This window comes from Botrytis deweyae (genome assembly GCF_014898535.1).
Source record: "Botrytis deweyae strain B1 chromosome Unknown BDEW_009, whole genome shotgun sequence".
In the NCBI taxonomy this organism is placed as follows: domain Eukaryota; kingdom Fungi; phylum Ascomycota; class Leotiomycetes; order Helotiales; family Sclerotiniaceae; genus Botrytis; species Botrytis deweyae.
The window spans coordinates 143631-169564 of NW_024066216.1; the positions used below are offsets into that span (position 1 = coordinate 143631).

General features: G+C 43.6%; 7 protein-coding genes across 7 annotated transcripts; 3 read left to right on the forward strand and 4 right to left on the reverse strand.

The window, feature by feature from the left end:
- Positions 1-213: 213 nt before the first annotated feature.
- On the forward strand, positions 214-2506 carry EAE98_004691 (uncharacterized protein; the record flags this gene model as incomplete). Its single annotated transcript, XM_038952311.1, has 3 exons — positions 214-450; positions 563-817; positions 905-2506. 3 exons carry the CDS (start codon positions 214-216, stop codon positions 2504-2506), a joined length of 2094 nt encoding a protein of 697 aa, XP_038810961.1.
- Positions 2507-7305: 4799 nt separating this feature from the next.
- EAE98_004692 (uncharacterized protein) lies at positions 7306-9006 on the reverse strand (the record flags this gene model as incomplete). Its single annotated transcript, XM_038952312.1, has 1 exon — positions 7306-9006. The coding sequence occupies one exon, from the start codon at positions 9004-9006 to the stop codon at positions 7306-7308; it is 1701 nt and encodes a 566-aa protein (XP_038810962.1).
- Positions 9007-9357: 351 nt separating this feature from the next.
- On the reverse strand, positions 9358-13909 carry EAE98_004693 (uncharacterized protein). The gene is made up of 4 exons (XM_038952313.1): positions 12731-13909; positions 12602-12664; positions 11936-12548; positions 9358-11862 (listed from the first exon to the last, which is right to left on the reverse strand). The coding sequence occupies exons 1-4, from the start codon at positions 12911-12913 to the stop codon at positions 11615-11617; spliced, it is 1107 nt and encodes a 368-aa protein (XP_038810963.1). The 5' UTR covers positions 12914-13909; the 3' UTR covers positions 9358-11614.
- A 2490-nt stretch (positions 13910-16399) lies between these two features.
- Positions 16400-18487, reverse strand: EAE98_004694 (uncharacterized protein; the record flags this gene model as incomplete). Its single annotated transcript, XM_038952314.1, has 2 exons — positions 16400-18182; positions 18264-18487. The coding sequence occupies 2 exons, from the start codon at positions 18485-18487 to the stop codon at positions 16400-16402; spliced, it is 2007 nt and encodes a 668-aa protein (XP_038810964.1).
- Positions 18488-18931: 444 nt separating this feature from the next.
- Positions 18932-20310, forward strand: EAE98_004695 (uncharacterized protein). The gene is made up of 3 exons (XM_038952315.1): positions 18932-19295; positions 19775-19863; positions 19922-20310. The coding sequence occupies exons 1-3, from the start codon at positions 19167-19169 to the stop codon at positions 19965-19967; spliced, it is 264 nt and encodes an 87-aa protein (XP_038810965.1). The 5' UTR covers positions 18932-19166; the 3' UTR covers positions 19968-20310.
- A 1215-nt stretch (positions 20311-21525) lies between these two features.
- On the forward strand, positions 21526-22285 carry EAE98_004696 (uncharacterized protein; the record flags this gene model as incomplete). Its single annotated transcript, XM_038952316.1, has 2 exons — positions 21526-21786; positions 21841-22285. The coding sequence occupies exons 1-2, from the start codon at positions 21770-21772 to the stop codon at positions 22283-22285; spliced, it is 462 nt and encodes a 153-aa protein (XP_038810966.1). The 5' UTR covers positions 21526-21769.
- An 869-nt stretch (positions 22286-23154) lies between these two features.
- EAE98_004697 (uncharacterized protein) lies at positions 23155-25529 on the reverse strand. The gene is made up of 5 exons (XM_038952317.1): positions 25130-25529; positions 24660-25071; positions 24485-24611; positions 24321-24361; positions 23155-24271 (listed from the first exon to the last, which is right to left on the reverse strand). Exons 1-5 carry the CDS (start codon positions 25251-25253, stop codon positions 23353-23355), a joined length of 1623 nt encoding a protein of 540 aa, XP_038810967.1. The 5' UTR covers positions 25254-25529; the 3' UTR covers positions 23155-23352.
- Positions 25530-25934: the final 405 nt, after the last annotated feature.

Sequence of the window (25934 nt, forward strand, 5' to 3'; positions counted from 1 at the left end):
ATAGATAAATTATGGGTCTGACATCGGCCGAAAGAGCTTACCCCGCCTTTTTGAACCGAGAGCTGAAGTACTTGTTGTACTTTTGTGCTTTAGTGGGACAGCATTTCACAATGTTTATATATATATTGGTTTGTTACATGTACCTATGCCATGAGCTGAAAAGCTTTGGGTTTCGTTTCGGAGTAAGTGGTTTTCTTTATTCTCATAGATGATATGGCTTCTAGATTGTGTATTGCGGGAGCGAAAGCAGGAACGGAAGCCAGAGCTGGAATGCGGGGATGGAGATGTGGAGATGGTTTGGGAATTAAGTTGAGGAGTGAGATGGCGAGAAGCCTAGGAGGCGGAGTGAGAGCGGGGAGTACAATGAGAAGTAGAGTTGGGTTTGGGCTTGGAATGCGCTTTCAAAGGAGAGGTCTGTTGACAGAGAGTTATAGTGCTGGACCTAACGAGGTAATTGGTTTCATTTCTTCCTTCTCCTCCCCCTATACTCGATACCCTCTAACCCCGTCTATCTATCTTCAATCTCTTATAACCACCAAGTTAACGATCCGCTTCCTCTCAGCCGCCACTTCTTCAGCATACTATCCCCCAACATTTCCGCAGCGTCGTCAACGCTCATGGTGATAACCTTGCACTCATATCTCGCTCCCAAAATGTAAAACTTACATATCGAGAATTGGATGAGAAGAGTAATGTTATAGCATGTGGGTTGAGAAATTTGGGTGTGCAGAAGGGAGATAGGGTAGCTGTTAGTCTGGGGAACGGATGGGAGTTTGGAGCAATCACTTATGCAATTTGGAAATTGGGTGCTGTGTTGGTAAGTTGAGGATGATGGAAGTGAATCTCAGCAGAGGTAAAGATGGCTTTGAAAGATCGGGGAGGTGCTAATCGCTGTTTGAAATAGGTACCGTTAAATCCAGCATTTAATACGAAACAAGTGGTGTCGGCCTTAAACCACTTGGCGGCTTCTCACCTGATAATTGGCCATGAAACACATTTACCATTTAAGCCCCCCAGGGACAATACACCTTTACTGAAAGATGTCATTGGGGATCTCAGGCAACTCGCGAATGAATGGAAGAGTGAAGCTGTTCCAAGTTTAAAGAACGTTGTTCTAGTGAAAAGTCCGAATGATGAACTTGCGAGTTTGCCAGCTACCATTGATTTTCAAACGATGATGTCGATTTATGGATCAGAGAAAGAGAAGGAAGTCATTCCAAATCAGGAATTGCATAAAGATGATGTAATCAATATTCAATTCACATCAGGTACAACTTCGACTCCTAAAGCAGCTTGCTTGACCCATCATTCAATTCTCAACAATGGCTATTTTATCGGCTCTCGTATGGCTCTCACACCATCAGATATAGTCTGTTGTCCACCCCCTTTATTTCACTGCTTCGGTTCTATTCTCGGATATATGGCAACCGCTACTCATGGCAGCACAATTCTGTTTCCTTCCCCTGCTTTCAATCCTTCGGCAACTCTTCTAAGCATTCAAGAAAACAAAGCCACAGCTCTTTATGGGGTTGCCACCATGTTTCTCGCCGAACTCGAACTTCTTTCTACGGGTACCATTCCTCATACTGGCTTTGAACATTTACGCACAGGTATCGTAGCTGGTTCTTCCGTTCCCAAATCCTTGATGGAAAAGCTTCATAAACAATTAAACCTTACTGGTCTAACAATTTGTTATGGAATGACGGAAACGAGCCCCGTTTCTTGTATGACGACTCCAACTGATCCGATGGAAAAACGACTTGATAGCGTGGGGAAGCAATTACCTCATGTATCTACTAAAATCGTCTCACCCTCTGATTCCAATAAAGTTCTGCAATTAGGTCAACGCGGTGAATTGGCCGTCTCGGGATATCTGGTTATGAAAGAATACTATGCAGATCCAAATCGCACCGCAGAAGTCTTGATCACCGATAAAGATGGGAAGGTTTGGATGAAGACGGGCGATGAAGCGAGTATGGATGAAGAAGGTTATGTAAAGATTACGGGGAGAATTAAAGATCTGATTATACGGGGAGGAGAAAACATCCATCCGCTTGAAATCGAAGACTGCATCTTTGGTATGGAAGATGTTAGGGAGGTTAGCGTGGTTGGAATTTCGGACCACAAATATGGAGAGGTAGTTTGTGCGTGGATTGTACCTAGACAGGATGTGAGTCGAGGATCGGATGATGCGGGGGTCGCGAACGATATCATGAGTTGGGAAACTTATGACAAACTTGTGAAGAACGGAATTAATGCCAGCAGCCATAATGAGATCTTCAAAGCAGAGGCCGGAGCTAAAACCACGGAGGGAGAAAAGGGCCAAGCCCCAAGATTCACTAAAGAAGCAATTCGACACCATGTGAGGACACATTTGAGTGGGCATTTGGTTCCGAAATATATCTTCTGGATGGATGAATATCCCAAGACGGCTAGTGGGAAGATTCAGAAGTTCAAGTTGAAGGAGAGAGCGGAGTGGATCATTGGGAGTGGAGGAGAACAGTAAGAGTAAGACGGTGGTTAATCGATAGAGTAGAGAGACATCTGCATTCAGAAAGAGAAATTAGAGTTATGGCTTTGCATAAGTACTCCTCCACATCTCACTTCGCGCACGCAAGAATCCCTAATCGCAATCACCTTCCTTCCTCGAGGGTGAGATAGGCTCATCTCGAAGTATGCACATCTACAACGATCGAAATTCAATCTCCCAATGTTATTCAATCTGTTATCTCTTCATCATTACCATATTGTCATATTGTCATATTCTCCATCTGATTCGAATTTGAATTCGTAATGAGATGTTGACTGTATATATATATATATATATATCCATATGAGGGTTGCAAGGACATAATTAAACTAGACAGACGACTATAACTCTCGATATTCGAGTACCTAGCTACAGTACCTAGGTATCTACCTACCTACCTATACAAACCAAACCAAACCTGACTCTCAAAAGAGAAGAGCTATCAAGACTCAAGACTCAAGACTCAAGAGGAAGTACTTTCCCACGATCACGATGACCTCGAGAGATGTCACTCACTATAAAATGAGCGAGCATTCGCTCTTCACCTCTAGCTGGTGATGTGATATAGAGAGGGGGGGGTGAATGAAAGAATCAGCGCGCTGTTAAATGATTTTTCATGGCCTGTCGTGAGTGAATTGCGGGAATTCGCTTTGTATTTTTTATATAATTTTTTTTTTTGCTTTTTTTGGCTGTGTGGGTAGATAGATAGGTGTGTAGATAGGTGTGTAGGTGAAGGGGAAGGGGAAGATTTCAAAGGAAAAAAAATAGGGATATAGCTAGTTATTTATAAAGCGATAAATTGAGCTGGTTGGTATGTACCTCCCCTTTTATAATCTGGGTGGATGATGTTGGAATTTGGAAATGTGATTTGATAGGTCTATGGGGGGAGATATATACTAGACAAGGTACCTAGGTACGGTATCTATGTATATATCATTGGGAAGATTTGATGGTTTGGGGAGATGGAGGGTGAGGAGAGTGGAATTGTATACTGTATATTGAGTTTTGGTTTTATAGTGGATACTCAGAGATGGATGGATATGAGTAGAGAATTCATAGTCCATGAGTAATCGATCAATGAGGATGGGAAAGACCAAGTTTCGTGAATGTAAGTAAAGCGAAGCGAAGTGAAGCGAAGTGAAGGTACAAAAACCTCCCTTCCAAATCATTCATATACATCATCTCCCAACCCCCAAACAAATCCCCACTTCCCATCCCAGCCCTTCACTTAAGCCGAGTGCTCACTCCCAGATACTTATAAGGTGTATCGTGAATACCCAATGGCATTCGTTTTGCAATCCGTGAATATAAAAAGTACTTTACTTTCTGCGTGGCGATTGTTATTGTTGTCTTTATAAGGAGTCTTATTGCACCAGGCGGGAGTATCTTTGTATCCGCGTTTCGAGCAGTAGAGTTAGGGATTGGAGAGTCCAGAGGGTGTGTAGCCGGTGGGAGTGGTGGTGAGGGGTTTGCAGGATCTAGGGGGGTAAGTGAGTGATTATGAGAGAGTGGTTGAATGGAAAATAGAAAACGCACGTCATGAGATACGGAATAAAGGTCTGATAACCGCACTTCTTCCGATCCAACATCTTACTAAACGTCTCCGTCGTCGTATACCAGATACTCTGACTCCAGCTACAGCTACAGCTACAGCTACAGCTCGTCCCGATATTGAAACTCTCCGTTATTATCTCACTGATTTCTTTTCCGGTGCCTAGTCTAGACTCTAGAATTAATGTTGATCGAATACCCGTTTGTGACGGTGACGCTCTGTCCTTGACGCGCACTACATAGCAAGCGCCGTTATCGTGGGTGAGAAGGGAGAGGTTGAGTGGGATGAGAGGATTGCGGTTTCTAGGCTGAAAAGGGAGATGCTTTTAGGAGAGACACGATGGCATGATTTGGATAAGAGAACTAAGAAGTTCGATGAATTCGAGAATGTGAATGAAAATTTCTTTAAACGAACGAGGTGAAGGAAATAATCCCTAAAAGTAAATGTAGAAATGAAAGCAAAAGATGAGATGGTTTGAATAAAAAATCCTTTTTGTATTCGAGTACATACCTCAACTTTTTTATACATTCGATATCTCGCATACATAATGAAAATTAATATCAGCATGAACTGTTCCGATATCCAGCATAAAAGGATTCGATTTCCTGTGCGTTGAAACCGACATTTCATTTCTTGAACGGGAGGATTTATCAAGCCAGGTCCTTATATAGACAACACTACTGATATTTTTTCGTTTTATATCTCTTTCATGACCTCATACAGCAAGAGACGAGGAGAATTTAACAAAACAATTCATGGCTTCCTTTGCTTCCGGGTTCATGGCCAACTCTAAATTAAGGCTGCTTGTCTATCTACTCCTTGTTTAGACGAATCCATTTGCCCCGCCTCAATTCAGATCAGATCTTGTCTAGATGTATGTCTGTATGTATAAGGCTGCAAACCTCTAAAGCAAAACATAGATAGGAAGGAAAGGAGATCTTGGGCATCTGGAGTAACAGACATTGATTGATGATCCTTTTCTCGAGCGAGTGTCTGAGACGGCAAGTGGATATCCTGCAGTTTTGAATGATTCCAACAATCTTACGAAAGCTCAAGTTGACACTACTAAACAAGGTATTTATTAAAAGGGAAAAAAATAGCAAGGTTGAGGTTATCAGACCTAATATCTACACGTTCTTTCAGAACTTAGCATTGTTAGCCAATATCGAGTATAACAACACAATCTCATACACCTTCAAGCATTCCATCCCGCCACACGGAACATCACCCTCAAACCATGAAACATAGCGTCATAAAGTTACATTGATCCAGCACAAGCTAACACGCACGTCAAAGAATATTCCACTTCCCGTCAAAGAATTCCACAGGATGTGGAAAAAGTAGATTGTAACCTCCATATTCGCAAGCGAGTTAGACGGACGATATTCACTAGCAAGTTTCGCAATTAGAAATCGAGCGTCATAGTAGTAGATTAACAAAGGGGATACTTAAAAATTACTCGAGTACCTAGACCTTGATGAGTACGTACTTCCCAATTGGAAAATCACCAACTACCTAGGTGGTAATTGGTGGTCGACTCCTCCTCGGTACAAAGCAAGATAGAAGATATACACGATCAAGCATTACTGAACTATCCATGGATCGTCCCAATTCCACCACAATACAAAATTGCATACCTCATCTCGCTAGATACCTACCTAGTTGAAGTCATGGATACTCGTGCTCCTCTTCGCACACACCAAACGAGATTTCGACGCCAGAAAATCATCTTCAATCCAGGGACTCCCCTCATCCAGAATCAATTTTCCACTCCCTCTCCTCGCGTTTTAAAAAGGCGACAATGTAGAGCTAAAACATGCCTTTCCATGAAACAATCTGCACCATCCAAACGGAAAAGATCACGGCGTGAAAATAAACAATTGATGAGGGATAGACAGGGGCTTAGCACTGCCTGCCTTCTTTTGCTGTCCAATCACATTACTCAGTGACAGTCAAGACTATGAGTTTTTATCATTATGGGATTCGACAATAGTGCTCTGTACAATGAGCAAATAATGCATACACTGCCCACATTACCATACCCATAAACGCAAAAGGAGAAATATATCTGCCTCGAAGAAATCCTCCCACTAGATCCACCGTCATTTCAGCATTTCAGTCACCTCGAAGAAACGCAAAGTATGTCTCCAACATTCTATGCTCCACACTCCTCCCGAGCTTAAATATATCTCTATTCATCTCCCACCAATAAATCAATTGCCGATACTCCACCAACTATTCGAGATATCAGACCTTACCTCGTGCAGAGGAAACCGAGTTTGTACTACAATCCCAGGATTCCATTCCGACTCGAGAAGTTAAAATATTGATAACTACACCCAAAGAAACATCAATCTATAACATAAAATTCCGTATTATGACAGCCACTCCTTAATTTTTTTCTCGAACTTGTTCTTTTCTCCCTCTCGCAGTCCTGACCCGGTGTCGCCTCTTAACATTATTTCGCCCCGAACGGCGCCACTTCCAATAGGTACCAATATCAATCTTCTTTCTCCCAACACCTCTGCATTCACCTCCTCTATAATCCATCTCAATCCTGTATCATCCTCTGCTCTGAACAATCTGACCGTTCTCAATTGCCTGAAACGCATATAAAATGCTCCTTTTATTCATCAGGAAACGCCGCAGAAGCTGGCGAGATCTTAAACGAACTTTCGCGACTACAAGAAACGAACGGCGTATTGTATGCACAGCACACAATAGTATTATGAGTGATATGTTTCATTCTACCTAAATAGTGTTACAACTGTAATAGTATCCTTCTATACATGTGCTTGAATATATGCTCCTGTAAGAGTTATTCAGTCGCTTCTATCTTCTGTCCTTCAACAAATTAGAGATTGAATGGACAAAATGAACCCATGAACCAGTATTTTTCCAAAAGACTTCCGAATGAAACCTAGAACGGGCCACCGTTTGGTTAGTAATGAGCCGTGATGCTTGCACGAGGAGCTTGGTAATAATGGTTGAGGTTGGTGAGGTGGTAGCATGCTTAGATACCCAGTACCGGTGCGTTAGAGACTATCTCCAAATCAAAGCCTAGAATTCGCTATGTTGCTTGCTCAGACTTCATTTCTTGATAAACATCAATCGAAATGTCAGCGCGGAGATCGTGTATTCTCTAATCATAATAAGACAATGTTATAATACAATCCATTATCCAATCACAAGTTCATGTCACCGTGTATTATGCTTGATCTTCTCAAGTCGGAGCTTTTGGAGAGGTAGTAATTTGGTGTGTTTGGACTGGTTGAGTCTTGGACCCTCTAGCGAGATCCTCGCTACTCGTAACAGTAGCAGTGACCTCTTGGACAGTTGCCGAAGCCTCGATAACAGTGGTTTTAGAGGTGAACGTAGTAGCAGTTGGGTCTATACATCGTCCGAACCATCCATAACTCTTACAAGATGTCGAGGTTATCGTTGTCGTTGACGTAAACGTTGTACTCGCACTACCTTCATCTAAGCAACCCCACCAGCCGGGAGTTTTGCAAGTTTCGGTACGAGTCCTTGGCTTTGATGTTGTACTTGCAATAGTACTTGATGAAGTAGAGTGAGGTCCCTTTTCTCGTTTCCAATTGAAGCAATCAACGCAATCGGTCTCGGCAACACACGTCGGGGCTTCATCATACTTCTTGTATACATTTCTGATGGAGGCTCTGATTCCATGAGTCGATAGAGATACACTCCAGCCAAAATCTGTAACAACATCGTAGACACATCGTAATCCTGCATGACACGTCGACTCGAGGGCATAACCAGCAAAAGCACAAAGTGATGTAGCCCCATTACACGTACCCATATATACTGGATCAGCGGTGTGTCCAAAGTTCCAGATACCTACATTGTCACGAGCTTCAGAGGCCGAATTGTATCCTGGTGGAGTAGGAAGAGCCAATCGAGAGATTGCTAATGCTTGAGGAACCGACTCAAAGGTCAGTACAGGATGGCCAAAAGTTAATGCAACGAGAGTAGTGACAAGTCCTCCAAGAGAATGACCTGTCAACCAAACATCTGCATTGGGATATTCCTCTGTAATGTTTCCATAAAGTTCCACGGCAGCTTGATAATAACGATTCGGTTTCTTTAATGCTTTAGAAACACACATTTCATTGCATGTGTATGTTGCCGTCATACAATCACATACTTTTCGTAGCCCCCATCCGCCTTGTCCACAGCAACATCCCGCAAACAGATTATCATTCTCCTTATCATTTGTAGTTGTTTCCGCTCCGTCGAATACAGCTGAAGTTGTACCCTTCAGCGCGATAACGATTGTAGTATTTGTATCGTCGGCATAAACATGGCCCCGCAGACCATCCGATTCCCATCCAATGGAAGATGAAAGATTGAAGGGAGGTTTTACGTCTTCCCACTGAGGGTCATCTGGAGTTCGCTGATATGTGTTTGCTGCCATGACAGCAAAATTGACCACAGTAGATTTGTCTGTCACATTTGGCGCCGACACATCATCGACAGACCATGCCGATGCAGGTAAATCGGCAGGCCATTGATTGAAAGCTTCTATATCTTGTACACTTCGCTTTCGAAGTCTGTGGATGCCTATTGGAGCTGTGTAAAGGGTAAAAGGTCCAACTTCAGATTCGCCATCGCTGACTTCGAGGGCCGCTTTCTTTGTCTTCTCGGGATTGATTCTCAGCCGTCGATGTAACTCAGGGTATTCTTTGGTTCCGCGATGATACACGCTTCGCAGAGTGAGGGTTCGACTCTGACTAATGGCTGCATCGCCTCCAGAGTCTTTGGGTGGTGAGGTCCATTGTCGTAACGGAGCTTGAATTGATGATAGGAATGGCACCTGGAAACCTTCAGCCCAATAATTATTCCATCCTGATACCAGAATAGAAGTATAGATCAGTGGAATTAAACACAAGGAAAGTAGTAACATCACGAATTGTTATAAGTATGATAATGCATGTATGAGTATGTAATTGTTTAGATTGATGATAAGCTCTTCTCAGGTCAAGAAGTCAATGAACGAATGCACTGAGACATTCTAGGTAAGCCTCGGTATGATAACTTACCCCAGATATCAACTTTTTAGCCCGTTCACATCACCAGGATACGCCTTCAACAAATCCAGAATTTGTTCAACAACGTTGAAGAATCAATAATTCCTAGATTTAAATCTTGATTTTGGTAGATACTCTCAAAATAGTTAAGGTTCACGATCCAGCCGTTGGAGATAGCTATCATCTTGGATCTATCAGTATCCCAAACATTTACCTATAAATCACCGACATGCCCCTTTATTGCTGCTATCAGGCATAGTATACGCTTGTCAATTCACCATTTCACGAGTTCTACGTTGCCTAGATCAAATAGTCATTATGTCAATTGATTGGGACCAGTAACATTTGTACAATTGGCTGGAGAATCTAGTTCTCCAGAACGTCTTTCATTCATTCTTTTCCTAAACATTGCAGAAAGCTGCAGTTTCAACCGTCATTTATCTCATTACACACCGTCCATTGGTCTACCATCACAGCACTATAGCAAATAGAAATCCAAATAAAACATGAAACGAAAACTAGTAATTAAAAAGCCATGAGTAGCGATGGCGTAATAGCATCTAAATTTATGCCACCTATGCCGTTTTGTGAGATGATTGAAATGATTATATGTGCCAAAGACCACACCATGCCACCGACCGACTGACCAACCGAACCGCCATGCGTATTATGTTTCCTCACAACCCAACCGGAAACGAATATGAAGTCCTTAAACCCTCCACAAAAGTAGAATGAAACCGATCCTAATCGTACAACTCAGGCCCGCAAACATGCGAGCAGAGTTTCAAAGAATGAAATAACAGACTATTGCCACCATAAATTATTGAAATGACACGCTCTTGAAGCTAAACAATCTTTCTGAAGGTTCCAAATTTTGACAAGCAATTTCCTATTGCTGTCAGCAGTCAATGAAGAGGGCAAATTAGAAGGTTTCCCTCTGTAAAAGTCGGCCGTTGTGCCCCGTGGTTAGGATATCCGTCTTCAGAAAGAATAGCTAACAGCTGCTAGTAAATGACCACGGCATTGGACGTCCTGCGTGGATATGCTTTATGAGGGCTGAATGATGATCAAGTATGCTATCCTGGATTTGAAACCACGCAAGAAAATGGAGAGTGCTGAGATTGGGCGAGATATGACAAAATACCGCAAGGTGCAGATAGTCCTCGGAGGGTTCAGTGGCCACTTTGGATGATTTGTGTGTCTTTCTTCAAGCCCGCTTGGAGGGAGCGATGAATCTTGAGTTGAAATGTCGAGTCCAAACCAGGGATATGCTTGCAATGGGTCGATTTACCGGGTCTCTTTCGTGTAGTTGCTTGGGTGTTGGGTATCTGTTTGGGCCACACTCCTCATTTCTCGGGACTGTGTCAGAGCGGCGCACAACAACCTTCTGTAACCCGTGGAAAGGTCAGATGTTCCGGTGTCCTGGAACGCGATGAGATTCATCTGGACAAGGCGACGAAAAGAGATTTAATTGAGCCGATTGGTCCATGATACACACCTGAATCGAACGAACGCAACGGAGGGAATATCGAGAGATAGCACGTCCAATGGTTTGAACTTCTGAAATCCAAGAGATAGTAGTCCGTAAGGGTAGCAATCCCGGTCCAAATGAAAAGAAGGCTAATCCAGAAAGAGGTCCCAAAACCGGATGGTTTGACTATACCTGTGCTGTGAGGCCATGCTTGAAAGTCAGTGATGAAAATCCATGGTCGGGTCTTGACCACAAAGGAATCCATGAGATGATGTAGATGGGCATTGTTTTGAAGTGTTGAAATTATCCTTTGAATGGCTGCTGTCGATGTATATACAAACTTCTCTACAATGCTGCCTGAACCCAGACCCGAATGCTCTAACGAGTATTAAGATACTAACCAAATCACGAAACGTGGTATGGAGGAAATACCAGCCGGCGAGGCTTCCGGAAATTTGGGTCCAAGGCAGCAAGTATGAGGGATGGTATCCTAAGATAATCCAGAAACTTTCAAGAAAACATAAACTCATGATGCGCCCCAACGGCCTGTGCGTGTGCAAAAACTGATGCAACTGACAGATGAAAAATGCAAGAAGGCAAAAACACATCCATTATCCTCATTTGGTCCTTCGAAGCTCATAAAGCCTGGGATAAATGCTCTGCACATGCAAAGTTCATGATAAAACATCCGTGGTAATTCTCCGATAATACATTCCGTATTCGGTCCAGTTGGTTGTAGTCTAGCGATGGGTATGATAGAAAATCCTGGTAATATAAAGACCATACCTCGATATCCAAGATGCAATACCTACTGCATTCTTGGCTTTTTATTAAGATTCCGATGAAGTCGTAAAGTACCCTTTGTCTCGTCTGGATCCATAATTTAGGAGCTTCCTTTGATTGGTCCAGTGTTCCAGTAAATCCAGGGAATAAAGCAATGAAAAAAACGCCAGGACATGATAAAAGTCCGAGGAAACAGTATCGCAAAAATCAATTACGTCCCAGAGAGAAGATCAATTCCTGCGGCGCTGGTGATGTCTGTCACGGTCATCCCTACTGTCCCGGTCACGCGGTCTTTGAGACGAAGAAGTGGCGGTGCCACTTCGTCCGGATGGCATTGGCTGAGAGTATGATACAGGTTCCTGGTATGACGAGCCTGGTTCAGTATATCCGGCATCTTGCATCTGGTAATCTGAACTTTCCGGGTACGCTCTGCTATCGTATATCTCCGGAGTGGATTCATAATTGCCTGATGGAGCAGCTAAATTGTTAGATTACGTTCGTTTGCGAGAATAAGAACAATTAAGAAAATGGATGCACTTGGGCGTACGCACCACGACTACTATAGTAGGGATCTGTTGGTGCATGGGCGGCATATGCTGGAGTTGATGCAGGTGGTCCAGATTGGGAGTAGTACTGCGTTGCAGGTGCTTGGTAGGATGTACTAGGTGGATATTGAGTCCTAGGAGTTGACTGAGGAACAGATCCGCCGCGGCCAGCGGGTGGTTCAGCAACAGAATAATTGGATCCGTGGATATAAGTCCTGGAGTCATGAGGGTATCCTTGGGTAGAAGGAGCATATGGTTGTGATGATGGCTGGGTGTAGCCATCATTCTGGTAACTTGTGGGCTGACTGTAACCCGCCGAGTAACCCTGGCCACTTGGTTGATATGATTGGGAACTGGGCACAGCAGCCGATGGTGAACTATACATCCCTTGTTGTGCAGCAGGTCGAGGCTGTGTTGCATCCATTCTATCCATTCGAGCAATAGATTGATCGAGTGCATTTGAACTTCTGTAGTCAACTACTATAGGGGTGTTAGATTTTCGAACCATCTCGTTCGAATCCCTTAAAGAGATACCATTTGTAGGGTATTGTGCATTCGATCTAGCAAGTCTCTCAGCTCGCCAATCTGCAGACGCCTGCTTTAAATCAAATATCATTGCCTATACCCAAGATTCATCAGCGACATCACTCAATCGATATAACGCGACATTACATTTGTAAGATTCCTGTAAGCTGTGATCACGTAGACAGGCTTCAGTTGTTTCGTCCTCGGGTCCTGTAGGTGAAGGCATTAGTTTTCCATCGCAGATTCAAGACTGAAAATTTAGAGGCGACTACTTACTTCCACGTCACCCGGTTTGACGAGAGCATCGTTACCAAGATACCGGCAGATATCGGCCGTGATAACTTCTCTGTCGATACCTTCAGCGTCAATAACAAACTGGCCTGTCCTGCCAACAGATGAGTGTGGTGGCTGCGGTTGCGAGCGCGAAGCTCTGCTATCTCTATCGTCACGTCGCGACATGATGATGATGATCCAGGAAAAAGTTGGTAGGAAGAGAAAGAGAAGGACCAGAAGTGAGGATTTTGGAATGCAAATCACACACAAGTCAGCCTAGGGAATAAATGTGGTAGCACACAAAATAACCGGTGACAAATTGGATAGTCAGAAAACGGCCTAGAAGAAAATCCTGTTTGGAGAAGTGGAAAACTTTCTCAATATCCGGGGGAGGGGGTATGAACGGGAGCCTCGAGAAGAAGTAATCCTGTGGAAGTAAGAGAAAGGATCGGTTGGTCCTGAGTAACTTTGAAGTTTGGGAAGCGTATGAGAAGAGAGAGTAAGATTTGAAAAGGTCCTATCCAACCCCAGAGAGTAGTAACGCAGAAGACGCGGAAGCTGGTATAATAATGTCGTGTAATATGAAGTCGTACTCCAGGAAGAGGCAACTAAACAATTTAACCTTTTAGACGAATAATGACTGGGATGTTTTCTCTGAGCTGGCGATTTGTTTGTTCCCCTTGTGTTCTTGTTCTTTTCGATGGTAGTTTTGACTCTTGTCTTTGAAGACTCATTCAAAAGAAGAATTGAATTTTAGATAAGACGGTGAGAGAGGAAGAGTGGGAGAAAAGTGGCAAAAGCGAGAGGGAAGGCTGGGATTGCGAGGATTGCGAGGATTGCGAGGGGTGCTCGGGTGGTGTGTCGAATGTGTCGAATGTGTGTCTTTTTTAACCCCCCCTGCCGACTGGAACTGTAGCTGAATGTCCGTTTAGGAAAGGTGCAGTTAGAATGGTTTTAAACTGGCCGCTTTTAAATACCGCGTACAGCCCAACCAGTCAAGAGAATAAGGATTGAATAATTGGACGACAACACCCAGCGGTATAAATAAGAATGCGTGGAAGATTGAAAGATTTGTGACGGGATTATGCTTATTATTCTGTTTGGAAAGGAAGATCTTTTTCAATCGATTTTTTAATGCTTTTGATTTGATTTGATTTGATTTGATTTGATTTGATTTGAATTGATTTGATTTGGCTTGACTTGACTTGACTTGATTTGATTCGATTTGATTTGATCTGATTTAATATTCAAGAAAATAATAGAGCTTTCTTTTTGTTGAGGAAGAGGAAGAGCAGGAAGGGTCTCTCTCTTTTCTTCTTCTTAGATTATCCCAGGTAATTAATACTGATTGCTATGGAATGCAGTCACAATACCAAATTCTTGTTCTTATAGTTAAGTACTATGGTCGGGATATGACGAATAACAAGTGCAATGCAAAACCAAATGTGGGCAGAGTGAGCGAGCCAGCCCTGTTTTCTTAATCCTCCGAGGTACTTTCGTACGGGAGTATATAAAGGAAGGATGACTGGAATCTGGATGGAATGGGTCGACAAGTGTGGCGTAAGGTTGGATATGGTAAGGCGGAAGATAGTGATGGCACCGATGGGGTTTCAAAGAGGGGCAGCAGCAACAACGGCGGTGGCAACTTAAGGGAAGTATACAGCTAGATAGGTTTAAGTACCTAGCTATGTATGGAGATAGAGATAGAGATAGAGAGAAAGATAAATATGCCTCGTTATAGCTAGGCGTCGGAAGAAGTCTCAAGGTACTTGATAGTAAACCAATCAAAAATCAAATTCCCGTATCGTTTGTTCAAAATTTTATATCTTCATGTCAGGAGTATAGTCAAAAATGTTGACATGAATCATTAAAAAAACTCTAACCAAAACCTTCTTTATATTAAGGGTATCTTTGGGTATACTTATTAGAAAACTTTCAGCGAACAAATCGATATCTCGCCCTATCATCAGCTCATCAATTCATCAACCCATCATAATCTCCCATCTTCTCAAGCCTGAACTATTGGATCCAGTCAGGGATTCAAATCCAGTCCATCACAGTACCGTTCCATGATGATTCGGTCCTACGACCAACGACCCAACGTAAATTCTGGGTTCTGGGGAATATAGACTCGCCGACTTTGCCAGAAAGTGGAACTCCTTTCCTTGCTACTACAGCGGGAGAGTAGGGAATTAGATGGATGGCACAATGAGTGTGTAAAGTGATCGAAGATGACGCGTGAATACATCAGAGGAGAATATCCATCCTGTAATGAGCGACGCCGAGGTTCCCTTTGACCAATTCTTCGTTTATTGCAATCAAAATGTTTGGTCCAATCTGTCTCGAAAGCTTCTTGCCTACCTTGACCTTACATGAACATGCTATGCGATGCGATGCCCGGTGCTATACTTACTACCCACACATGTTGTGCACAGGATTCTACCTGTCACATCACATTAATATCTCAATCTACTGGACCGAGGAACCAATGGAAGCTGTGAGATTCGACCCCCAATCCCGAACCTCGAATTGCACAACAGAAACAATCAAGGCTTGAATGTTCTGTGAAGAACGAACAGGAACTGGAACAGGAACTGGTGATCGTGATGGTGATGGTGAGAGTGAATGAGATCCAAAAAAGCAAAGGGCAGCCAGCGATTCCTGCAGTTTTGCTGGCAAGGTTTGTGATCTTGGTAGTTGGGGTGGTCTGTGATTCTTTTGTGGCGCGAATTCAATCGGGTTGGGTATTGATGCATCCCGGCCTAACGCAAGCAAAATGCTGCCTAACCCATATAAACTTCAATTTCACAGGTTCACACTCGTTCAAAGTTAATTTTCATTTGTCTTTCGAGAAGCCATCATGATACTTTTGGACATGGATTAATTTAAGGCACATTGACAACAAATCCATGCGACTGGCGTTTGTAGATTGTCTAGAGTCACCATAGGCCTACCGATAATCCGATAATTTCTGCTCTTTTACTTCTTCTCACACCCACGAGGCTCTGGATCTCTTTGCGTCTTACTGTATATGTACAGGAGGTGATGATGTACTCTGCCGATCAGGATATCTGACGAGAGACGAACGACTCAAAGTTGGTAGGGCTAACGGCATGTCTTTCATCCCATCCAAATAATGGGTGCTTTGTGTGGGTGAGACATTATCTATTGTTCTTGATGCCTTCAATATTGCGCATGACCGTCCTGAAGATCCAAGTACGAGTGTTGCTTGTTAAATCTGACAGCCTGGATCCATGGCAAACCTGCTTATCATTTGTAAGGCCATAATATGGCCGGGTGGCCGGCTCTAGCTGAACCTCTAGAAGGAATGCTATCGCAGTAATGGTCGTTGTTGCATTACTCGTAGCTTCGAAAAGATCATATTCTACAAATTCGTTATCCAATGGAACTCATGCCGCAGAAATGTGTTTGTACATCCGGACATCACGTTGCATACAGAATGTGCGATCCCGGTGAGCACATTGTTCCAGTTGCACAGTATATCGGAGCAAAGTTCGAGCATGAATTGGCCGTCTTCTGGAACCATAGGGCTCTGCCCATCAGCATGAGTGGTAAAATCTCGGCGCATTCACCTATAAGTTAAAGGTATCGTGTGGCACTTCAGGATAGGGTGAAAACGCGGTCGGTGAGAGTTGTTTCATCTGTTTTTCATTATCCAAATGTCAACTTGCTTTGACCCTTTTCTGGTCGGCTACCGCGTCCATTGCCTCGTTTCTTCGAAGCCACACCCCTTTTGTTGGCGGAGGAAGGAGCAGGAGCTGACGATGTACGCCGTAAACGATCCTCATCATGAAGATCTTTAGCGAAATGCCAATCTTGATGACTCTGAAATGCCTCCGCACAATCCAGCGCCTGATTGCAACGGGTGCATAGAAATTCTGTAATTTGTGATTGTTTTGGGGCAGAGGCATTGGCTGATGTTTCTGGCCTTCTGGCCGCCTCATTCTCTTGCGGTAAACGTGCAGCCTTAAAATCCACTTTGGGAAGCGAATGCCCCTTTTCCTCATATACAATACCTGGCCCGGCTAAATTTTGCTCACCGCCGAAATCATCATCGTGCTCTTCGACGCTATCTGTTTTGACGAAGAATTTCTGGATTCCTGCATCAAGTATACGACGTCTCTTTTCAGGTCTCTCTGCAGATACGTTCAGCTCTCGCGGAGCTGGATTGTTTAGAGTCCTGGCTTCATCGCCTTTGACCAAAAACGCCCCGATACCCATGTTACCAGTGGGCACTCCATCCTCAAAACCGCCGACACTTAAACTCAAATTCGAACAAGGCCATACCTTCCCATCAAGCATGATTTGATTTAGAAGTGTCTTGGCAAGTTCAAAAAGGAGTATCTCATCCATCTGCTTTCCTTGCGGAATGGGCGCTTGTCGAGATTTGTTTTGGGCTCCATGCCTGTGGTGCAAATTGATCGTCTTGGGCCTTCTCTTGTTCTCTAGAACCCCCTCCTCCACTAATCGGGATTGTATATCCGCCGCAAAAATGCGGAGCCACCTGTTAGCCTGTTCGGGAGTGTTGATACTAGGTCGAAACGATTTTGCAGATAACATCGACTTTATCTGAGTTCGTGAATTGACATCACTGACATCAATTCCACGAATGACGTTGTAGATCCACGTCCCGGTATCGTCTCCTAATTTTTGTTTTAATTGCTCCATGGGAACAAGCAACAGATCGTTGACCATATCTGTATTAAATAGCTTGACCACTTCCTCACCTGTCTTGCCTCCCAAATTTCTAATCTTAGTAAACTTGAAGCCTGATAAGAATTGCTGAATTGCCCGATTTCGGATAACAGTTTGTTGATTTGGCTTCTTATGCGCGGAACCCAATTTAGAAAGCATTTTGTTTTGGGCAATGCCGGCCGAACAAGTGTATTTGAGTTTCTCACGTATTGCGGCCCGAACTGTGCGTACGATTTCAGAACCAATCAGCATTGCCATATCATCCCAATCTGGGTCATCAGTTTCCGCTTCATCCTTATCTAGATCCACGAGTGCATCCGCTTTCCAGTCGAGAAAAGTCGTGGGGGGTAGCGGCAGTTGTTCCGTCAAATCATCGTAGGGAGCAGGACCTCTCAACTCAGGATATCTCTCCAAAAGCGTCGTATGGACTTGGGCAGATAGATCCATGAAAACCTCATCTACACTAGCTTTCTCTACTCTCTGCAACTCTTTGGGTAGACAATCTTTTATACAAGCCAATATCCGTTTTGATTCGAGTCTGTAAGGATCGAGAGAGACTTTATGTGTAGCAATATTCTTAAAGGCATCGTCGTGATAGGCCCATTTTTCATCGCCTTCGCGCCAAGTCGCAACATGTTGACATATGAGATCTGGACAAAGCTTCTTTGCTTCCGTAATAGTTATATGACGGTTGAGACCAAATGCCCTGGCTGGATAATTGATAGCTATGAGACCTTGCCTATGTTCAACCCACGTATTAGCTTCAGCAGATCCTCGAAAAGCATGATAGTCGACCATTCATTGAGTAAAGAATCCTCACCACTGTTGTACAGCTAATGGTTTGTCCTCCTCAGTTCCTAATCTTACCATCTCAACCTGCGCATAAAATGCGTCAAGGTCTAGATGTGCGATCACCCTCAGAGGGCATGACGTAGCAGAAAGAGCCAACTGTGCGAGATTCCTATACGTAAATTGACTCTTTTTGCGACGCGACGGTGAGGCTAGCAGAGGGGACGATTGCATAAAAGGTTGCGGAGAAGACATGACTTTGGATTTTCGCTCGAGAAATATGATTTTGGCGTAGTAGGTTCGCTATTCCGTGGCCATGCTATGTACATGCGATAATAGAAGTAAGGAAAAGATATTCTGAGCCTGAGAATTAGACTCGATATCATAAAGCAATTGCGCAGTGTTCTTTTTTTCTTGAATATTCGATTTGGATTTGAACATCAGAATAGAATGAAGGGTGCTTGTTAAGATGTTACGAATTTCGAAGGAAATTCTATCTGTGGTCAAAGATGATAATGATACTCTCATACATCTGCCACTAGGATAGTGAAATGACATTGAGTCTTACCTTTGGATACAAAAACTTATTGGTAAAGCAATCCAGCATCCAGCTCAACCGTGGATCGAAGAGATTGATGGATGGCGTGGACGCGTTAAAGTGTATTTTCCATTTTCTTTGTAATGGGAGACGTGATTGCGCGATGTACCGCGCCTTGAAACTATTCCGTGCTGATGTCATGACTCTGTAGTGGGGTAGAGTACTAGGTACGAGGGTACCTACCTAGTAGCTATTATATTGTACCTCCCGAACTCACGTACATGATATATATTCTTTATTGTACATTTTGTATTTATATCTCCCTATTTTTTCTCACTTATTTACTTTGATTCATTTCATTCGACTTTCAACTGTATTCGATAATTCGAATTAATCATGTCGTTTCTACGAAACCCCGCAGCTCTCTTTGCTCTAAATCTCACTACTTTGGTAGGTGTTGTGGGAAGCACCTACAACTTAAGATCGCATATGGTGGAGCTCTCGGAGGACCATGAAGCAAGAATGGTACGTGGGAGATTCATGCCTTTTGGGTTGTCATTGTTATCATTGCGTCCAGGGAAGGTTAGTTGCTCAGATGCCAGTATCACAGGAGGATACCCATCACCCGGTACAGGGGATTGTCTGTAGTTGGCACAATCTCCGTTTATCAGGTCAACTATCGGTCTAGCACCCGTCTACAAATAAGATTCATGTTTTTCACTGTAACCATGCAGTTGTACATTCCTTGACTGTCTATACTTGCACCTTATTCCGGCCTCGTACATCAACGGCCATGCTGTTAATCTCAAATTGATAGCCGTTTTCAAGCGGGGTTTACAATTAGGAAATGATTGGCCTCCAAAAGATCAGACGTTGGGTAGACCCATGAAGATACTGGCCTGTTTGAAATTCTTATGCGTCCTCTTCCACCCAAACATGTTTCTTGCTCAGATTTTTGCGCTTCGAATTGAGCGAACTTCACTGTGTTAACACATCTTCTGCAGGATGAGTTGGAGGGTACCTTGAGAGGACATATTGGACTTATCGAAGATGCTCTTGATAGATTAGAAGGGAAGCCGAATGGAAACAAGATGTAAGACCAGACAAGATATCTCTTGAAATAATTGTAATGTTGACATGATTCTCTAAAGGGAAGAATATTATGGGAAAAGAGCTAGGGATGAGAAGAAAACTTGATTAGCCGGCAGAGGAAATCTGATCTCAGCATTTCCAATTGAGAGGGCATAAACCAAATTTCGGATCTGTGATAGGTGTACTTAGGATCATTGCATCTTTTTCGGGACTAGACTGCTTGTAAAGATGGCCATTCGTGCGGTCCCCTCACGCATGTGAGAACTTCATCCCTTGCACATGAGGCTCTTTTTGTATTGAGATGTGACAATGAAAGAACTGCTACAAGATGTTAAGCTGGAAAAGTAGTCAACTTGAGAAACACTGTTACGGTCTTTCACTCAGAATCAAAAGAAGGTATGATAAACATAATAATTCTTTGCAGGGATGCCTATCCTATCATTCTAGCAATTTCGTATGGGTTTGCTTTTCTGGCCGCTGGCTTTATCTTCAGTCTTGAGTCAAATGTTGATCTGACTGGTGTGACATGAGCTAAGATTACTCGAGAGCAAGTAACCCTGAATGCTAGCTACAGTTGTCATGCTTATATTAGTTTTAGCCAGCACTAGTTGCATATCTCATGTTACTCATCTATCAAAGTTTTTGCGGCTCAAGGAGCGGCTCCTTGAGGATGATGCGGCAAAGGCAAAGCAATGTTACTTCGTACGGCTTGATTCTGCAGTCAAATTATAGATCTTCTGTCGAATCCCAAGTGACTGGCATGGTGTCACACAACAGACTAACAGGTCGGAGATGCAAAACCCTTTTTGCTCAGTCGGGACTCGGTTCTCATGTATGCGAATGAAACGAGGCTGTGAACATCATTTAGATCTTTTCCCCAAACACGATATTTTTAATGTTTTGCTAAAACGTGAAATTAGTTTTGACTCTTTGCTAGCAAAAATCACCCAGTTACTACTCTGATATCTTCTCACGTTCCTCCTCTTGCGGTGAGATATAGCCCCAGAAGTTCAAATTCGGAATAAGAAAGTCATCATGAGCTTGAGCACCGCACTTAAGAGTGCTGGGGCTAAGAAAAGGCGTATGCATCACTACACACAACCCCTGGTTCTTTGCCAGCCTTACCAGAATGTCCGGCCACAAAAATAGGTCGAAGGATTCAGTATTCTCTTGTAGGAGTTGGGAAGATGCACACTTCAAGAAATAGAGATACGTCACCTCTCCCAAGATGCGCGGTAGTGATTTTAACTTCCCTTCAAGCTATTCTCGTTGACCATAATAGTAGGAGTTGGAATACAATTGACTGTGCCAGGGAGGCTGGTCGAACAGCTACCTTGCTAAAGCTCGTATTGTGACCGATCATTGAAGCGCGCTCAAGAATTCCAGGATGCCGTGGATTCGAGGGCAGGCCACTTAGGATGTATGCCCGCAATGACTAGACCTTGGTACTCACATAACCATTTACCTGGTCCATATCTCCACGCGCCCTATACTAGAGTCATCCTAACTTTCTCATTCATCGCGTAATCGCGAGTGCCCGTCTGTCACCGGCGGATCTATTGGCGAGCTTCCACGTAGCTTCCAAAATGTTCTCGTCTACGTCCAAGGGGCTTATAAGCAGATCTTCGGTGACAAACGACCTGGCGAGATGTGCCTTGTTCCAATGGACCGGTTCCTAAAGGATTCTAGAAAGAGTGACGTTACACGAAAATATCTTTCTCGACAACAAACTTACAGACTTCCATTGTACCATTGCAACTTACGACCGAAATAACCTCTCCATCGATACCAGCTGCGCCACCTCCTAACGATGATCCGGGAGAAACTCCACTGCTAGTCACCATGGACGGTGGAGACTTCGAGGGGCACGGCGCCCATCGTTTAGATGCGATATTGGAACATCAGTCATGGGGGCGTCGGAAAGGTGAACAACTCTGATTTAGTCTGCGGAACGTCAATTTTTCGAAGTATTTAACAGTGTTGGTCCGTCAAGACAATTTGAATCCGCAGCAAGATCATCTCAGCATTCAAAACAGAAACAAGACGCAGCATTCCCGAAATTCATCGGCATCTTCCATCCAAACCCACTGCTTGCTGTTTCACCAAGAAAATCGAAACTTCTCAATAGAAAAGGAATCAAAGCTCAAGGTATTCGAGTCTTAAAAGCCCTCTTGATCATTGAAATGCATACTGATGATTCAGATCGACAATGTCTACATATACTGCAACAAACAACCCGAGCCTGGAGGGATGGTGGGTATGCTGCGCATGCTATCGAGAAGTCGATTCCGAGATATGGGACTGGTACTGTCCCGATTGCTCGCATCCCTACTGCACCTATTGTTCCGTTCCTTAGCAGCAGGCTTGGTATTAGACACCGACTGCCATCGAATACGAGATCAAGAAGCTCGTATGGGATATGAGAGTGGTGAGAATACTGTGGTGAAGAGTTGGAGGAAGGGGGAGATTAGCTACCGAGCGGTGTTTCAGAGTGATAAAAGGGTCATGCATGTGTCAAAATTTGAGATCGTTTTTGTTGGACAGGGAGAATAGGTTGTTGGTTTTGACTTTGAATGATAAGGTGCTCATTTCTTCATTTGGTGCGAAAAAGTTGTCGGGATTGATTATGGAGTTCGCGAGATTGGTTGGCTCCGTGGATTATGGCTATTAGAGTTATGATTTATTTCCTTCCTTATGCCGTACCATATACCCGAGACTTTCGGTTAGTGATTTCATGAGTATTATCTTGTTTGAGTATCAATCTGTTGACTGCCACAACAGCATGGAAACTCCTCTTCCGAAAGCGAACCTTAACAACTGAACTCACATTACAATACTTCATATCCCGTACAATATATCTCAAGATGATGTATCGGATGGCCTGTACCTTTAGCGAGTCTCTTCCCTCGTCACTCACGCGACTATTCTTCCTAGTTTCGGTTGCATCACGTGGAATATTCTGTCTTGCCTTCCGAATCATCTCGAATTTCAAGTGAGTTCCTCGAAAATGGGTGCAAGTTGCTCAAAGGTTGGTTCAATTTTAGAACCTGTGATGGACACATATGGGAATATCTTAGCTCCGGCAGTGTTAGTATGCTTAGAAGCCGGATTTAGGTATGGAACAAGGTATACTGCACCTGGTTTAATACCCTCGCATAAATTAAGGAGACAACAAGAGCAGGCATCCCGAAAACAATATGATCCTTTTGAGCTTCGCATTCGACGAATAATCAGGATTTCGAACACAATGAACTGTGAATACTAATAAGGAGAATGCTCGGGGAGCTTAAAGGTATTACTTTCTATTCCAATGCCTTTCTAAAGTCGAATTAGATTAATTATTACATTTAGTGCTTCTATATACTGGCATCGTGATACTCCTGACGCCAATTTCATATGATGTGAGTGCTCGTTTTTGTAGCAAACTCCGCTCCAAGCCAGAACGACTTCCATTAGTTTGTGAATTTATTTAAAAGGTAGTGAACACATATCATCTATGGCGTGAGTTACGAGCGCGGAGATCTCGCAGTTCTGTCTCATCCGTTTTTCGACCCATTTCTTCATCATTTGGGCTAAAATGTCGCCCCGATTTACTCGCTTTGTCTTTCTTGTGGCGATTTGGCCTGATCCGTTGACGATGTCCTTCAGGACGTACCTCATTAGGTGGAATGAAGCAAACTGAGGCTCGAATGCGATCTACAGATGGGCCAATCGAGAAGTGACTCTCTGTATTCTCGTGGTTGCAACAAGGGCTTCTCTTCATGGGCAGAAACCAGTCAAAGAAATGTTCTCCCATGACAGTCTCCCAATTTAAAAGAGCGGATCCAAGATCCCAGGGATTGTCGCCGGGGGTTAGTGTTTCGAGTATTGCAAAGGTACGCACAGCCCTTTGGTCTCTATCCAACCGCTCAGTATTTTCTGTCGGTTTCTGGAGCCTACCAATTGCTGGTGCTTCAATATTTTCAGACGACGAGAGAGCGGTTGACGAATCATCAGCGATGCCGGCTTCTGTTGATTCCGAGAGCAGATTTCCAGGTTGGACGCTCCCGTTAGCTTGCTCGATTGTTGCATTGGCAGGCAATCCTGTGACACCAGCCATTCGCCTTGCGTCATTGACTGAAATTGGCTCGGACAAGCGATCGTGCCTGATAGTTTTCACATACGGGCGATTTACCCGGATGCCGTCCAAAGGTGCCGGAATGTCTAGCGGATACGTTATCTCGGAATAAGTTTGCGTCGAAGCGGCTGTTACACTTATTTCCGCCAACCTCTGTGGGGATGGCTTTAGTATTGCTAGTCGATGGATCTTTCCAAACCTAGAAATGTCTTCGACTTGTGTCAAATTATTGATTGCGAGTCTCACGGATGTCAGGAACATCGTCCCAGTGAACAGGCCAAAAAATGCAGCTCTGAGTTGTTGGTCAGTAATGAAGCGCATCACGAGGATCACTAACTTACAGTGCAAGAACGGCAATGAACTGGCGGTTTACAGACACTCCCTGGTTGGTAAAATTAGTGCATGTCAACAATATTTTGCTCTCGAGCCCTCTGTTTCGATCAAGTGCAAATCTTGAATTGCATTTGAAAGATTGGGAAAATGAAAGTCCATGGGTCAATCATACCTGGGTGCTCCGCTGTCGATGAACGTATACTGCCATAACTACAAGGACATGTGTACAAAATAAGGAGGTGTACCCAACAAATTGAATAAAAAACTTGAAGTTGTTCTCGCCGATAGGCCCTCCTACCCTGCACTTTGTTAGCCACAAAACAAGAAAGGAGTTACAGTGGACATACCATGGGCAATAATGATCCATCTTGTATATACATCTTCCTACAACACTACAGTGGTGCTGGCGATCCAGTTTCCATATGCAACACTCGGAACACCATTTAGGCTTGCCATCCTTTTCCACACCGAAGACGTCTTTTGTGTAAAATAATTCGAGTCCAGGAGAGTCTGGATCATTCTTGGATCCATCAAAATCCCCTGAAGTGTATTCTCCCCCGCCAATATCATCGTTTGTTCGTTTGTTTCTACGCTGAATCGCAGCAGCTCCAGCTCCAAGTGGCGCATAAGGAGGATCGAAGGTCGTCATATACACAACTCGGAAAAAAGACGAGGCCATGAGGACGAACAACAGAAAATATATTATAAGGATGGGCACTGCGGCGCCCTTACTTTTCTGTTCGATTGAAAGGTAATTTACTGAAAAGCAAGACGTTAGCAGGTCATATTGAGATGCTCATGTCATTCTCCCTCCTACCACAAAGAATGGCCACTATGACATATGTTACATAGCCAACCACACCCGCAAGTGCGAAGGGCATAAAACGCGCAGTCCATATGTTCGCAACGCGTTTATTGCGTTCAATATCGTTGTGCGACATGATAAAATAGTCGTTGGCACGAGTGCTAACAGTGAGAGTAATGTCCGAACCTGCAATAACGATTCATTACAACAGGTACTTAAGTATGTATACTGTTGAAGGTGTTGTAACTCCTGATGTCGAATAAGTATGTGCAAACATCTCTTTCACGGTAAGGTATGGAATAATGAAAAGAGGTGGTGAAATTGAAGCCTGTATTGTATGTAACGTGTTTACGAGTGTCGATTTACAAAATGATTCTTCGAATTAAGGTTTCTGTTTTCAAGCACTGAGACTCGAGAGATTGGCGTTTGTGGTCTAAGATTAGAATGAACGATTGATCCACAGCACGACAGTACACTTTAATTACTAGGTACCTAGGTATCCACTACCGGTAAGCTTAATTTGAACCCGACAGACGACACGTGAATTATTTCATTCACGCCAACATCGATCCTTCGCGTTTATAGATATCTTTTGTATATCTTTTCTTATCTCTACACAAAGTCCATTAATTCAATCGATCTCTTATACCTGTTCAACCCTTCAGAAGTGACTTGATCGTTGCGACATATTAAGCTATCGATACGTAGATAGATCCTACTTTGATCGACGATATACGGGTCAAAGAGTGAACCTGGGTCTTAGGTATCACATTTAATCTCTAAATCCTAGACGTCCCTTCAATCTCTCCCGTTCACA